At 51.7% G+C, this 16,022-nt stretch overlaps 1 protein-coding gene across 10 annotated transcripts; it reads left to right on the top strand.

Moving 5' to 3' along the window:
* On the top strand, window positions 1-11,044 carry HNRNPC (heterogeneous nuclear ribonucleoprotein C). Of its 10 annotated transcripts, none has more exons than XM_054045587.1 (10): window positions 1-100; window positions 2,302-2,456; window positions 2,745-2,770; window positions 7,552-7,812; window positions 8,966-9,080; window positions 9,610-9,657; window positions 9,808-9,968; window positions 10,186-10,299; window positions 10,507-10,664; window positions 10,745-11,044. In XM_054045587.1, the coding sequence occupies exons 4-10, from the start codon at window positions 7,572-7,574 to the stop codon at window positions 10,826-10,828; spliced, it is 921 nt and encodes a 306-aa protein (XP_053901562.1). In that variant the 5' UTR covers window positions 1-100; window positions 2,302-2,456; window positions 2,745-2,770; window positions 7,552-7,571; the 3' UTR covers window positions 10,829-11,044. The 10 variants fall into 10 exon arrangements, with proteins under 10 accessions (XP_053901562.1, XP_053901560.1, XP_053901561.1 ...); XM_054045585.1 differs by having other exon boundaries at window positions 7,549-7,812; XM_054045586.1 differs by lacking the exon at window positions 2,302-2,456 and having other exon boundaries at window positions 10-100.
* Window positions 11,045-16,022: the final 4,978 nt, after the last annotated feature.

The following is a 16,022-nucleotide window of genomic DNA, read 5'->3' as shown; positions in this document are numbered from 1 at the left end:
TCCGGGCTGCGCGGCGCAGACGCCATTTTGTGAGGAGCTCGGAGTGAGGCGGCCGCGTAGAGATAGTGAGCGTGACGCGGAGCTGTATTGGGGTCTAGCGGTGAGTGAGTCGTTCGCGAGCCTTTCCTGGGGGTTAATGGTGCGGTCCTGGCCCGGGAGGCGTCACCCTCCCCAGTGGCGGTGCGGGGAGGGGCTCGGCACACACATTGCCCCCCTCGCGGGAATGGTGCGGCCCTGGAGCGGGGGGAACGACGACACGACACGCACAATCTCCTCCCCCGGTAACGGTGCGCAGCCCGGCCCCGGGCGGGACACACACATTCCTCTCCGGGAATAGCGGGTGGGCGGACATCGCCCCTCCCGTAATGGTGCGGCCCGCGGGAGGGAAATTACCCCTTTCTTTGGGAAGGCCAGTGTCGGAAATGGGGGTGAGATAATGGTCTGTTCCGGGGGGAGAGTCTCCTCTTCGGGGGGGGGGGGGGGGGATGGCGCTGCCGAAACAAAACCTCCCTTTCTTCCCCGGAACGCGGAGACCAGGGTAGGCGGGGCGGGGGAGTTCGGGATAACTGGTAGAGTAAATATCCTGCCTCAGGCGGACCCCCCCCGGGGGGGGGAATGGTACGTCCTAACGAGTAGGATTGTGGGGGAGTGCCGGAACTTGCGCTAACTCACTTGGTATGTGTTCCCTCCAGCCCCAGGAGAAACCAGTGCCCCCTTGCAGGGGGAGGCGGGCTAACCCCACAGGCATCCCCCTTGTGCTGACCCCCGTGGCTGAGATGGCTGAGACCTGGAGGTTGGCGGGAGGGATGTGTGGGCGGGGGTGCTCTCTCCTCCCCCCAGGATGTCAGATGGAGGGAGCCCAGATGCGCCTGTGGTGGTGGGGGGCCCACATGAGGGTGCACAGACTGCCTCCATGATCAGGATCGGCTGGCCCATATACCCTCCCACAAAAACACACTTTGTTGGGGACACTTGCCATGGTACTCACATGGTAGGGAGGGGCCACACATTCAGACCCCTGCCGGGAGGGGCGGCTAACCCCCTTATCATCTCTGGTTCAAGAAGTGTCTGTAAATGGTCCCTGGGCACAAACATCACTGCAGGGATTTGGGCAGCTGATGCAAATCAGTGCTGTGTGTGTGTGTCTACCTGGGGGGGTAACCAAACCTTGTGTGAAACAGCAGGCGTTTGGTGTCTGTTGTGACTGCAAACCGGAGTGTCAGCCTCCCCACTATCACACCACCTCTCTTGGGTAACAGTGGGCTGGGGAAACAACTTGTGGAGCTCAGATCCTAGAGGCATGGCCTCATGTAGACATTCTTGTTGTTTAATAAACATAGCAATAGGTGAGAGTGAGAGGATCCTGTCCCCCTATGCTGTAGGCTGGGACTCTGCCTTATTCCTAGTGATCAGAGATGATTTGAAGGAGAGAGTGACTTACAATGTGACTTATGTTGGGGTAACGCGGACCCTGCAGTTCAGGCTGTCCCTGAACCATGCCAGGGGAGCATGTGGTGGCAGTGTATACTAAAGGCACAGGACACTTCCTCTCCCAGTGTCTCCCCCAGTACACTTCTGCACATCTAATCCACTTTGTCTGTGTTCTGAACCAGTGTGGTAATGGGCTCATCTACCCTGGGATCCTCCCCATCCCCTTTCAAGCTGGATCAGATAGATGGGCCCATGTAGACTGGTATTTCTTTCACATCATATCCATGGCCCCTCAGGCCACAGGGCAGTGGGCCCACCTAGCCTGGTATCCCATCTCCAGCTATATCTAATGCTGATCTCTTCAGAGGGAGAGAAGGCAACCTCATCCCCTTTTCCAGTAGCAAGCTGCCTTCTGTAATACCTGACAGGGACAGGAAGGGGGCTTCCAACCCCAGGAGGCTGTAGTGCCTCAAACCTCCCACATTCCTGGAGTTCCAGTTAACTGACTTGCAGGTTCCTCTCCCCATCCTCTGTCAGGATTGGCTCCAGCATATGTATGTTCTCCTTCCCTTCGCCCTCATTGCCTCATGGTGTGTGAACATGATGCACCCCCACTTGAAGCTGCCTCCCGCCACAAGCTCACAAGTGTCTGTGCTCACAAGTCATCAGAGCTGCTTCCTTGGCGATAGGGAGAAGCAGAGAGATTAAGATGGAGACAGAGTTTCATCGCACCCAGAACCCTAATTGAGCCAGGGCATCTGTGAGCTTGCGGCCCCCTGGGAGGTAGGCAGGTCTCTTGGTGGGCGAGTGGGAGATGCGTGCAGTGTTTTTGAGGAACCCTGACTCAATCTGTCCCTTCTCCTTTCACAGGGCAGCGAGGCGAAACCCCATCCCTTCTCACTGGAGCTCAGCTTCGTTTTAACCCCCCTCCCCACACACGCACACCTCCCAATTTTATAGAGCCATTTTAACGGTGTCCCCGTGGCCTAGCGCTCCCTGCGCCAAACTGGAGCTGGATTTAAGATGTAATTTTTAAAGTCTCTATCTCTATTTTTTCTGCAGCAGCTGGGGTAGATGAGGAGCCTTTTCGCCCCTCATGAGCTGACCTCTCCTCGGGTATTTTTAGAGTGAAATGATGATGTGCAAAGGGCTGTGATTGTCTCCTACCGAGAGCTCTCCCCAGGCGGTTCTGTGGTAACCGTGGCTGGAACAGAGAGAGAGAGGGAGAGAACAGAAATGATCGTTGCTGACTTGACCTTTTGGCACCTCCCGTTTTTCTAATCTGGGCTATTTTTATTTTTGTTTTTTTACAGTGAGATTTTTTTGATCTTCAGCTACAGTAAGTTATTCCAATTTTTTTTTCCATTTTTCCTGCCTTTCCACTGATTTCCTTTTTATTGTTGTTGCTAGTTACTATTACTATTATACTACTATAATGCTGATGACTTGACTATGCTGATATGTTGCTGATGGTGATGATAATGACACTGCTGATTTTTAACCGGATGAAATCGAGTTTTTCTGAGTGTTCCTGACTGTGGAAGGTTTTTAAATTTTTAAAGTGGATTGATCACGCTAACTCTTTTTTTTCCCCCCTGACTGCCTGGCTGCTGAGAGCGGGACCTGGTTTCTCCTGAATTGTTTTAGAACATCTCTGGAAGTCTGTATTTTTTTTATTTTTTTATTTTTTATTTTTAATCTTTCATTTGTACAATTTTTAAACTGTTGCTGCAATATGATGTCTGTGGTGCTGATCGCTCCTGATAGCGATGGCCCTTCCCCAAACAGCCCCTCTCCTCCTTTGACCCCCAAACCCTCCTCCCGCTCTTCCTCTACACCGTCCTTCCCTCACAAACAACCCACCACAACGACATGGAAACCCAGCCTGGAGCAGCAGTGGCAGCTGGTGGTACCACGTGCGGCGCAGATACAAACCCATCCTGGGCCATGGTAAGAGGTGTGAGGGCCAATAGGTTTTATTGCAAGCTTCAGCAGCCAGAACTAAAGGCCCTGGCATGGAGGAGGCATTGTTGTGGGTGCCAGTGTTGTATTTCAGGCGTGGTCCAAGGTTCGCTTGTGGCAGAGACATACATTAGCAGAGCTGCAGGGTGTGGGGGTGCTGCCATGGTAAGGGCCATGGTCATGTGACTCTGGTGGTGGGAGGGGAAAGATCAGCCGTGATAACCAAGCAGGCTGTGTAAGTGTGGTCACATTTCCACTTCCAAAAGCTGCATCACGAGAAGAGTTCTGGGTTTGAAAGAGACCAAGGAAGGGAAGCCATGGAAATCCTGTTCTCAACACACAATTAGGCTCAGCTGCCCCAGACGTGAAGCCTTCCAGCATCCCATGAACCCTTCTGCTGCTCTCCTCAGATGTCCCTCCCAGTGAGGAGTCCGAAGCTGAGCACAGGATCCCAGGTGGGATCTTCTGAACCTGTGTATAGAGTGACTCTCCCCTCCCTGCTCTGGGACCGGAGGCCTTTGAGTTTGAGGGTCTTGGACCTGAGCGCCAGGTCCCAGATGGGGTCTTGCTAGAGCTGTATGTAGGTTGTTCTCTCTTTCCTTGTCAGTGGTTGGTATGTGCAAAAGCAGCAGGGGGTTGAACCACCTGTGGGGGTAGAGCATGCTGACCTCACCACTCAGTGACATGCTCTCAAGACCTGGAGTCCTCACCAAGCTCTGCTGAGGCCCCTCAATCCTGACTTGCAGCCACCCCTGCTACTTTAGTCCAAGGGCTCCTGCAGCAGGGACTGCCACTGGCGCCATGTTCATTGTATGGTCCTTGAGCCCTTGGCAGATGCTCTGTCTGGCTGTCGAAATGCAGGTGTGTTAACTCACCAGCCCCCAATGCCTTGCCCTTTTGGGGAGTGGGGCTGTTTGTTGCCCCCCACAAAATCTTCTTTGCAGCAGAGTTGAGTGTAAAGGGTCACTCCCATCCTGAGAGATGGGGGACAGTTCTCAAGAAGTCTTCCAGACCTCTGTTCCCTTCCCCTCCTAGCCCCCTGCAGCTCCATGAGAGAACATCCCCTTCATTAGAGGCAAGTGGAAATAAAGCTGTGCTCCATCTTCATGTCATGCAGCATGGCCCCCATGCTGATCCTTGCCTCATACCACTGATGCACAGTGCCTGTATACTGCCCTATGCCCATCATATCCTGTGCTTGTCTGCATCAGAAGGGGCAAGTTATTGCTCTTTCATGAACAGCTTCTTGTCTGTAGGGCAGCTGGGAAAGCATGCACAGAATGTCGGGGAGGGAGAGCACTTGGTGAAGTGCTTGGGTCTGAGGTGAGCCCCTATGTCACTGGGTGACCCAGAGAAGGTCACTCTGCCTCCTTGGTCTGAATTGGCTGGTGTGGAGCACAAGGCAGGGTCTGCACGAAGACTGTCCAGCCCCTCACCACTCCCAGTATGGAAATGACGTGCTGGGAGAAAGGGTCCAGGGGTCCACATGAGCTTGTTCACATCCAGCCTGTCTGCTTCACAAAGAGATTGTGACGGCCCCTCGTAGAGGGGAGAGAATGGAGGGTACACAACAACAGCTGGTAGATCTGCAGTCGCATTACAGAACCAAGGGCAGAGTTAATGAAATGGAAAGGCAGCTAGTGTGATGCTGCTAAAAAGGAAATGGTTTCATGCCATGGACATATAGCCAGTGGAACTCCCCGTCACATGGTGTCGCTGAGGAGGCCAAGAGGTTGGTAGGGTCCAGGCAGATTGGGCATGTTCATCCAGAGTTCCATTAGCCGGGGTTAAGACTGGGATAGCCAAAAGTACTGAGGGGGAGCTATTGCCCATGTCCCAAACTCCTAGGCTCCTTTTGGAAATCCCATCCTAAAACCCAAGGGTGGAAGGGATCTAAGCTTTCCTCCTTCAGACTCTGGATTGACCCGGAACTGTGGGGGCTGGGGGTGGGGAACTGTCTGCTGCGAGGTTTCTTAGCGCTTCCTCTGAGGTGGTGGCTGCTGCCAGGTGATTCCGGGCCAGACGGAGCCCTATGTGACTGGGTCTGGCACTGGTTGTATTCCAGGACCAGGAAAAGTTGGAGAGCTAGGCAAGTGCCTAGGGCTAGGTGTTGGGCCTCTCCTCTCCGTAGGTATTGTAGTGTCTTCTGCAGCAACAGATGCTCTGGGGGCTTGTATACACAGTGTTACTCATAGACTTGAAGGACAGAAGAAACAATCATGATGATCTAGCTTGACCTCAGGCACATCAGGCTATAGAATCTCACCTATATGCTCCTGTAGTAGGCCTGAAACCTCTGGCTGAGCTACTGACGTCCTCAAATCTTGACTTAGACGTCAAGTTACAAAGAATCCACCATTTACTTTAGTTCAAGCTATCAAATGAACCGTGTTCCACATTGCAGAGGCAGGTGCAATATCTCCCCCCCCCCCCCCCCCCAAGGTCTCTGCCAATCTGTTCTGGGGGGAAATTATTTCCTGACCCCAAATATGGTGTTTAGACTCTGAGCATGTGGGCAAGACCCACCAGGCAGACACCTGGGAAAGAATTCTCTGTAGTAACTCAACCCTCCCCTTCTAGTGTTTCATTTTGACTGTTGGGGATATTTGCTAATAGAAGTCACAGATGGGCCTTTTGCCAATGTAGGTAGCCTCATATCATCACGTCTATTAAACTTGTAAAGCTCAGTCTTGAAACAAAGTAGGTTTTTTTTTTGCCTCCACTGCTCCCCTTGGCATGGGATCTTGGAGTCATTGTGGATAATTCCCTGAAAAAACCCACTCAATGTGCAGCGGCAGTCAAAAAAGTGAACAGAATGTTGAGAATCATTAAGAAAGGGATAGTAAGACAAGATATCATATTGCCTCTATATAAATCATGGTATGCCCACATCTTGAATACTGTGTGCAGATGTGGTTGCCCCATCTCAAAAAAGATATATTGGACTTGGAAAGGGTTCAGAAAAGGGCAACAAAAATAATTAGGGGTTTGGAACGGCTGCTGTATGAGGAGAGATTAATAAGACTGGGACTTTTCAGCTTGGAAAAGATGACTGAGGGGGGATATGATAGATGTCTATAAAATCATTACTGGTGTGGAGAAAGTAAATAAGGAAGTGTTATTTACTCCTCATAACACAAGAACTAGGGGCCACCAAATGAAATTAATAGACAGCAGGTTTAAAACAAAAGGAAGTATTTTTTCACACAATGCATAATCAACCTGTGGAACTCCTTGCCAGAAGATGCTGTGAAGGCCAAGACTAACAGGGTTCAAAAAAGAAGTAGATAAATGCATGGAGGATAGGTCTATCAATGGCTATTAGCCAGGATTGGCGGGGATGGTGTCCCTAGCCTCTGTTTGCCAGAAGCTGGGAATTGGCGATGGGATGGATCACTTGCTGATTACCTGTTCTGTTCATTTCCTCTGGGGCATCTGGCATTGGCCACTGTCGGAAGACAGGATCCTGGGCTAGATGGACCTTTGGTCTGACCCAGTATGGCCGTTCTTATGGTCTTCCAGAACTTCAATCCTATGCTGGTTACAAACCTTTGTCTCATTTCAGGCCTAAACTTGTTGATGGCCAGTTTATAGCCATTTGTTCTTGTGCCAGCATTGGCCCTTAATTAAAATAACTCTTTCCTTCCTGGTGTTTATCCCTCTGATGTATTTATAGAGATCAGTCACATCTCCCCTCAGGCTTCACTTTGTTAGGCTAAATGAGGCAAGCTCCTTAAGTCTCCCCTCATAAGGTAGGTTTTCCATTCATCTGATCATCCTAGCAGGCTGTCTGCACCTGTTCCAGTTTGACTGCATCTTTCTTAAACATGGGAGACTGGAATTGCACAGCATATTCCAGATGAGCTCTCACCAGTGCCTTATACAGTGGTAGTTCTAAAAGGGGGTGGATCTGGCTGTCCCTGGCACTGGATCACTCTGTAGTCATGGACAGGCCTTCCCTCTGCTCACCCAAGTCTAATTGTGAGAGTCATGCCTTGTGGTGTGACTGGAGGTTCTGAGATCGCGGTCCCTCGTCCTAAAGCACTTGGATGCCCGGATGGATGGCAGTAGAGACAGGACCTGGCTCCGAGATGCAGGGAGATGGGGTGTGTTCATTTCTGTGACTGTCCCTCTGACCAGCTCTCCCCACCCCAGCAGGTCCGTGCTGCGTGTGAGCCATGGCCAGCAACGTCACCAACAAGACAGACCCGCGCTCCATGAACTCGCGCGTATTCATCGGGAATCTCAACACGCTGGTGGTGAAGAAGTCTGACGTGGAGGCTATCTTCTCCAAGTATGGCAAAATTGTGGGCTGCTCTGTGCACAAGGGCTTTGCCTTTGTGCAGTATGTCAACGAGCGGAATGCCCGCGCTGCTGTGGCTGGGGAGGATGGCCGGATGATCGCAGGCCAGGTTCTAGGTGAGTGCCTCCTGGCTGCATCCCTAACTCAGATTAGATACCCCTTTCTGCACACCGAGGAGTATCGCAGAGTTAGCATGTGCATGGTCCTAGGTGAGCGCCTCCTGACTGCATCCCTAAGCCAGACCAGACAGTCCTCCACCCTCACATACTTGGGGAGATGTCAGGGATAGCATTGGCCTGTTCCCAGGTAAGCACCTCCTGTCTGCCCTAACCCTACCCACCATACGAGGGAGATTGCTGGCCAGACCCTTGGTGGGCGTCCCCTAGCTGTGCCTCCCACCCCATCCGCGCGTACTGCAGAAGATAAGCTGATCACCAGCCAGGTTCTGTGAGAGTTTCACCCAACACTCCCATCCTGGCTAGTTGTTGGGCTGTTGAGGTGCCCCCCTGTAGCGCCTGATCACAGGAGCTAGGAGGGAGCAGGAGAACTGAACATGGAATGGATGGGGGTGGGTGGGGATGGGGGTGTGTGTTTCAGAGTAGCAGGTTTCTGACCCTCTGCAGATCTCTGATACAAGAGATGCCACTGCCTCTTCCCCCAGGGCTCAGGTTTATCTCAGAAGCTATTATGGGCACTGGCCAGCAGCCAACAGACACCTAGTGCTGACCTGTCAAGGGAGGTTGGTATGATGCTCAAGAAGTCTTGGGCACAGGGATGTGAATCAGGGGATGTCTGTGGGGCTCTATGGAGACTGAGGCACCCATTATGCAATCTGCCCCTTTCCCTATTGCCAGTGCATGGCTGGGTCACTGACACACACAGGCCCTGTTGCAAGCTGGATACATTGTGGTCACAGTCTAGAGTTGGGAATTTTTTCTGGGCAAGCCTTGCCTGTGTGGGGAGCCTTCCCGTTGCCTGGCCTCTGTGGTAGATGAGCGCTTGTGTGTCTGCTTCCCCACTGCCAGCTGTTCCCCATGGCCCATTTGGTGGGTCTGGGTACCAGGTCGTGCTGGAGAGGAACACGGATCATGCTATCACTTTATGCCGGTGAGCTGCACTGGTCAGAGCTAGCACTCCAGTGGGGGAGAGTGGCTCTGATCCAGGAGCTGTCCCCTATGGGCCTGGCTCCAGTCAGTCGAAGTGTTGTTAGTTCCTCACATCAATGAGGAGTAGGGCTGTCTGCTCAGCATGTGTCTGCTTCTCTTCCAGATATCAACCTGGCGGCTGAGCCGAAGGTGAACCGGGGCAAGGCAGGCGTGAAGCGGTCGGCAGCAGAGATGTACGGGTCAGTAGCTGCACCACCTTCTCCGTCCCCTCTAGTCAGGTCGGGACCCTTATGTTTTTTATATCGCGTTTATGCCCTGCGTGGGCACCTCTTCTCTCTCTCTTTCTGTCTCCCAGAGGTGGGGAGGGATGTTGGGAAGTGGCTGCACATTAGATGCCTCCCTTGGGTGTCTCGGGCTGCCTAGGCCCCTGCCCCAAGTGTATGAATTGCTGGGGCTCTGTGGGTGTGGGAGGTTCTGCCCAGGCCCATCCCAGCTCGTAGCAGCTGGGTGGTAGGCAAACTGGAGAGACAGGTGCTGGTGGGTTTGCTCTGCAAAGCCCTCCTGCAGCATGGCTCCGTGTGTGTGTGTGTATAACCTACACTGAGAAGCCAATGAGTCCCTCAGGCTGGGCTGCTGGGTCCTGTCTCCCTCCATGAGGAGCAGGTTCGGTGCAGCAGCACCTCTTTCCCCACTTCCTCAGCAGGGTCCCTCCCCACCATCACCTCCTCCTTCTCCTCCTCTTCCCCCCTTTCTCTCCCCCAGGCTGTCTGCCCATCCTGACCCTGTCTCATGGGCTTTCTTTTCCAGGTCCTCCTTTGACCTGGACTATGATTTCCAGCGAGATTACTATGACAGGTACGTTGAGTGTCCTGGGAGGATGACTATAAGCTTTAGCACTGCACATGCAATCTCTCAAGGGACGTAACACTCTGCAGCTCAGTGTGCAGGTGGGTGCATGGAGGTCCTCCTGTTGCTCGGGGGTCACTGTTTTCCTCCTGCTCCTAGGATGTACAGCTACCCAGCACGTGTGCCCCCACCTCCCCCCATCGCCCGGGCTGTGGTGCCCTCCAAACGCCAGCGTGTCTCTGGCAACACCTCCCGCCGAGGCAAGAGTGGCTTTAATTCCAAGAGTGGTCAGCGAGGATCATCCTCCAAGTCTGGTAAATGTACGTGTTGGAGCCTGCAGTGCTGACTTGAGGGGTCTGGGGCGGGGTCAGACAGGCTGCAGGTGCCAGACCCATTCTGAGTAGTGTGTACTGATACTAACTTTCCCTTGCCTGTGCGGGGTCTTAAGGCCCTGCATTCTGGAGTTAGGGTTGCAGCCTGAACCCTGTTGGGATGGGTCCTAGTGGCAATCAGTCCCCTACTTCTCTTGGGTTTCAGTGAAAGGTGATGACATCCAGACCATTAAGAAGGAGCTGACCCAGATCAAACAGAAAGTGGATTCGCTGCTGGAGAGCCTGGAAAAGATCGAGAAGGATCAAAGTAAACAAACGGGTGAGAGGGGGGGTGGAGAAGGACGTGGGGCTCCCTCGGGGGACCCACGTTGGTTTGTCCTTGGTGTGGAGCTGTGGTAGGCTTGGGAGAATCCGTCCCCGTCCATGGGGTGTGCTTTGCTCAGGGCAGCCTCAGCTCCCTGGATGGAGGGTGGGCACAAGGCCCTGGGGTGGCATTTCCCCTGATACCCAACCTCACCCCCTGCAGAGATGAAGAACGAGAAGTCTGAGGAGGAGCAGAGCAGCAGCTCCATGAAGAAGGAGGAGAGCAACGTGAAGATGGAGTCTGAGGCTGGGGCAGATGACTCTGCTGAGGAGGGGGACCTGCTGGACGATGATGATAATGAGGATCGAGGGGATGACCAGGTATGAACCCTGAAACCAGAGAGAGCCAGGGCAGAGTGGGTATCACTGTGGCTAACCCCTTCCTGTCCCCTCTCTCCCAGCTGGAATCCATCAAGGGTGACGAGAAGGAGGCGGAGGAAGGAGAGGACGACAGAGACAGTGCCAATGGTGAAGATGACTCCTAAGCCACTGGCACAACCCCCCCAGCAAGGTGCCCACCTGAGATTGAGCCTGTCACCGGCCCCTCCCCAGCCTCCTTCTCACTGCCCGCCCACGTGTTCATGGTGTTGTCTCCTGCCACGCCCCTGGCTCGCCCCATAGTTCTGTTAAATCCCCTGTAATTTTCCTCTTTTAATTTTGATACCTTTATGATTTAACAATAAAAAAAAGTATGGTTTTTACCTGGTGCATCTACCTGCATCTGTCCACCTGGGGGCACCCTCTGGTCCAGTATATGCAGCGGCATCTGCCACACTGGAGGGAGATTAAGGCATAGAGCAGTTGGTGAAGGGGACAAGTAGGAGCAGGATGTACCACAAGAAGTTTTTGGTTGGGGATGCATGTCTCATAATGCAAGCCAGGGGTTTGTGCGCTGGCAGATATCCTACTCCTGGAGCTGAGTATCATTTCTCCAAACGTATTATCATCTGGGCTCAGGCTGCTGCCTTGTTTGGGGTGCAGAAAGGCCCAGGTCTTCTCTGAGTCCCAGTCACAGGCTGGATGAGAGGTTCAAAGGACAAAACCTGATTAAGGGGCACTAATGCTTGAGCCCCCTGATAGTTAATGAATATGCACCAGAAAAGCAAGGAGACATGGCTGCTGCTTCCAGTTCAGATTTGAGACACACACACCTTGACTCTTCCAGCCAAGTTTACCCTTTCTGAGGTTAAATACGGGCCTCTGTATCTGTGGGGTGGGAGGAGCATAAATCTGATCGTTCACCCCCTTTTAAGACTAAAATGTTGAGAACTTGTCTGTGGGTGGGTGAGGGCTGAGACATGACAGGTTGGGTTCCAAACTCATCCGTAAGGACCTGCCTGCTCGAACGTTCCCCAGTTTAGGGCTGGTCCTGTTTTCTGTGGAATGGGCCCTGGACTCTGGGATGCTGCTCCCTGATTAACTTGTCCCTCTTGAGTAAAGATTGGATTTAGTTGAGGACAAAGCAGACTTTCTGTGTGAGTCACTAATGCTGCAATGTTGTGTACTCTTCTAACACGCAAGCCTAGGATGTTGTGCCCTTTGGGGGTAGCTGAGGCAATGACTTACAGCTGAACTCTGTCTGCTAGTGCTGAGGGCTTGTGTGTTCTGTAGCCATTATTGGACAGACTTCTGCACATGGGTTTGGGCATCAATATCTTAGGGAAAACATCCGATCTGCCCTGGAGTGCGTATAAGTGTTTGGTTACTGCACCAGGCCTGTATCTGCAGGTGTTAACTCTTGACTTCTGCTGTATAATCGGACACACTCCACCCCAAGGATCTTTCCAGCACAAACAATGAAAATAGCCCCTTAAAGCATACAATGAAATCACTGTAGAACTGAAGGAGCCCAAAGCGCACAATTCTGGGGAAGCTGTCATAGAGGATTAGCCTAGGTTGCATTTCCTGACCCTTTGACACTATCATTTGGCCCACTGCAGGACAGTCACCTCCTGTCTGACCTAGTCCTGTTAGGGACACAAGTTGGGTGTGGTAATCTCTTTTGGACCAACTTTTGTTGGTTAGAGAGAGAAGCTTTCACAGACTGGTCACCTGAAGAAGAGTTCTGTGTAGCTTGCAAGCTTGTTTTTCACCAACAGAAGGTCCAATTACAAAACAAAACTCACCCACCTTGTGCGTCTAATAGCCTGGGACCAAGACAGCTACAACACTGCCACCAGCAGTTCTGTTGTCACATTCAAGCTGCAGAAAAAGTGAGAATTTCTCATCAGTTCTTCTCACTTCAGGTTTTCTATGTCAAGTTGAAAAACTGTCTTGTGGTTGGGAAGAATGTGTTTGTTCATTAGTTCTCTCACAGCCATTTCATATAAATATATTTCTTTACCTGTACAGAGCAAAACTCTTCTGGGAAAAATGTAAGGAAGGATGTCCTTAAGGAGACCTAGGAGATCTAGGTCCAAGCCTGTCTTGTCTTAAGACTTGCTGTATGACACAGGGCATCTTGCAGAATCTCTGTCTCATTGCTCCAGTGGAGCTAATACTGCTCTGTCTCATGGGTCCATGAGGATGTTTGAGCAGCACTAAAGGGGCTTCAATAGGAAGAGGGCATCTAAGAAAGTTTGCACCATGGGTCAGCTTCCATCTCTACCCCCTGCCCTCTAATATATGCACCAAATAGGGAGGAGAGCAGTGAAATGCCCCATGGACTTCCTGGATGGACTCAGTTGTCCCTGTTCTTGCTTGGTTGGCATATATGGGAAATGTAGTCTCTAACTTCTACCAGTGCATTCCTGCTGCAGTGCATCATGGGAAGTCCAATGTTTATCATATTCACTCCCAGCCAGGTCTCAGTGCATCAGGGAAGTTGTTGTTCCCCTGCCCTATATCTCCAGCCTGCTGAGCCCCCCTTGGTGCAGCCCAACCAATAGTGGTGTTTTTGTTTTGTACTTTAAGGTTATTTATGATTTTGCAAAGACTGCATCTGTCCCATCCCTGGCAGGTAATGGTCCCTTTGTCAATGTCTGACTTTAAGCTCATTCTCTGCGCATTGCCCAGATCCTGGAGAAGGTGCAGGGCCTCTAAACACCCCCATGTTCATAAAATGTTACTCACGTGCATGAGTTTGCAGGATCAGCGCCAAACCCAGAGTAATGTAATTCTACTCTGGAGTTAATGATATCATAAATTAGAGCTTTTTGGAATTTGAATATGAAATATGCAGCATAAACCAGTTTTACCGTAAAATATTTTCAATTAGTATTTGATGCTTTTAAGTGCAAAGGGGTGTGTGTGACATGATTTCCTATCCTAATGGAGTCATGTGTTTGCATAATCAGAATATATTAATAAGAGAAGGTTAAGGGGTAACGATTATTTGTTTCCCATGTAGTTACTTATAGAGTATTTAATAATGGCCTCTCCAAGCTGCCAGAGAAAGGTAGAACACAATTCAATGGCCGGAAGTTGAAGCTAAACAAATTCAGACTAGCACTAAAGTGTTAAATTAACTATTGGAACAATTTACCAAAGGTTGTGGTAGATTCTCTATTGATGCCCATTGACTGGCTGACCACCCAACCTGATGCCACAGAAATCCCCAAATGGTCTGGTTTGGGGGAACTAGATGACCTCTTGAGGTCCCTTCCAACTCTGATATTCTATGATTCTAACTCTTGACTAAGCAGCAAATGGCTACAATGCTCCAACCAATCTTGCCACTGAAACACTAAGGAAAGGGATGTATTTTCAGCTGCTGGATCTGGAGGAACCAGTGCTCTATGAGTGGGAGGCCTGGAATTGTGTGCTGCTGCCTTGTGCACCTCAGGGCCATCTGAGCAGTGTCTCGCTGTTTCTAAGGCAGGGGTGGCCAACCTAAGCCTGCGACGGAGCCAGAATTTACCAATGTATATTACTGAAGAGCCACAGTAATACATCAGCAGCCCGCCAGCATCTCCCACCCACCAGCAGACCCAATCAGAGACTCCCTCTCCCTCCTGATCAGCTGTTTTGAGGCATGCAGGAGGCTCTGGGAGCAAGGGTAGGGCATGCTATGGGGAGGGGGCGGGGCCTGTGGCAGAGCAGTGACCACCCCCCCCAGCACATTAAAAAGTCGGTGCCTGTAGCTCCAACCCCGGAGTCGGTGCCTATACAAGGAGCTGCATATTAACTTCTGAAGAGCCACTTGTGGTTCCGGAGCCACAGGTTGGCCACTCCTGTTCTAAGGTGACTAGCACTTAACAAGCAACCCAGCAGCATGAGAATGGGGGAAGAGAGGTGGGCCGGAACTCCCCCACCCACCATTTCAGCACAAGACTGCTGCTGAGCACGTGCAGCCACTCAGCTTCAGGGGCCAACCAGGCAACCCCCAGACCTCTCTGCAGAAAGATGCTGAGGAACACCTTTGAAGGGGAGGGTGGAGGCAGCTGCCGGGACATGGCAAACACTCTCCTCCCCCAAACAGGCGTGGGAGGAGATGAATTTCACAGATGCAGGAGGAAGCTGCTGATTGGGAATGAGGAAGTGGTGGGTACAGAGCCTGGGATCTCCTGGGGAACACAGTGCTCATGAGCTGCTACCTGGCCTTGCTTCAATCCCTTCACTATTACACAGCTAACCAGCCCAGAACGCTGCTAATGATGGCAGCATGGTCTACGTGGGAGGGCATCAGTCTGAAAGTCAGAGCAGCTGGGTTCTACTCCTAGCTCTGACACAGACCTGCTGCAAGATCTTGGGTGAGTACGTGCCTCAGTTCCCACATACAAACTGGAAGGGTGAACTGGTGCTTGGATACTACAGCCCCAGGAGGATCTTGTGGCTGGTGCTGAGTGCTGATGCCTTTGTTACCTGAGAGAATGCTGCTGTCATGGTTCCTTCCAGCTTATCCGTCAGCTTCTAAGCAAGATCAATCCAGACCTGAGAGGCAGAAGATTTCAGTGAATGCTCTGGAATCAGCTACCCATATACCTCCACACAGGCACAGTACAATAAGTATGAGGACAGCTAGCAAGGAGTGCACAGAGTGAGACAGGAGCAGCTCTAGAAAGGGTGGGCTCACTGTAAATGCCATGTGCCTCAAGCCCATCCTGCTACTGTACAACCAAACTCAGTCTTGCTCTGCTGCTGGACAGACAAACCAAAGCTGCCAACCTCCACACAGCACCCGCTCTGATTCCCAGGCTCTCTCTCACACATAACTCTATGGGAGCCAGGATGTGGGCTTTCTGGTGTGTCTATTCTATCTGTATAGCCTCCTTTACTATGTGGCCCTTCACCTGGTAGATGAAAGCCAGAATCTGCAGTGAGGAAAGCTCAGAGTAAGGAATATATCGAGGGGCCCCTCCCCCTATAAACAGCTCATTGGTGAGCTGGGAAGTGTGTGGGTATATTTCTCCTGTCACAACTGGACTACATGGAATGGGCTGTCAGTTCCACTTCTCCCAAAACCACTCTGGTTCCAGACAGCAAAGAGTTAGTGAGATGAACATGCACCAGGATTGTACAACTAGGAGAGGAACCACAAAAGTTTTACAACTGAAAACCCATGGGAGGGGATGGCTGCACTAGACACTATGCTGATGGAAATGTTTAAGATAGCTGGTTAGAAAAAGCCAGTAGGAAGCAGCTGAGTGGGGATATGACTGCCAGAGGGAGATAAGGGGAATAAATCATGCACAGTAGCCCCCAGCCTGGGGAAACCCCTAAGCAGCAGGGGCTGAAAAG

This window comes from Malaclemys terrapin, chromosome 12 (assembly GCF_027887155.1).
Source record: "Malaclemys terrapin pileata isolate rMalTer1 chromosome 12, rMalTer1.hap1, whole genome shotgun sequence".
NCBI classification, from domain to species: Eukaryota; Metazoa; Chordata; order Testudines; family Emydidae; genus Malaclemys; species Malaclemys terrapin.
The sequence above is the reverse complement of the archived record's forward strand: the minus strand, read 5'-3'. Positions and strand labels throughout refer to the sequence as shown.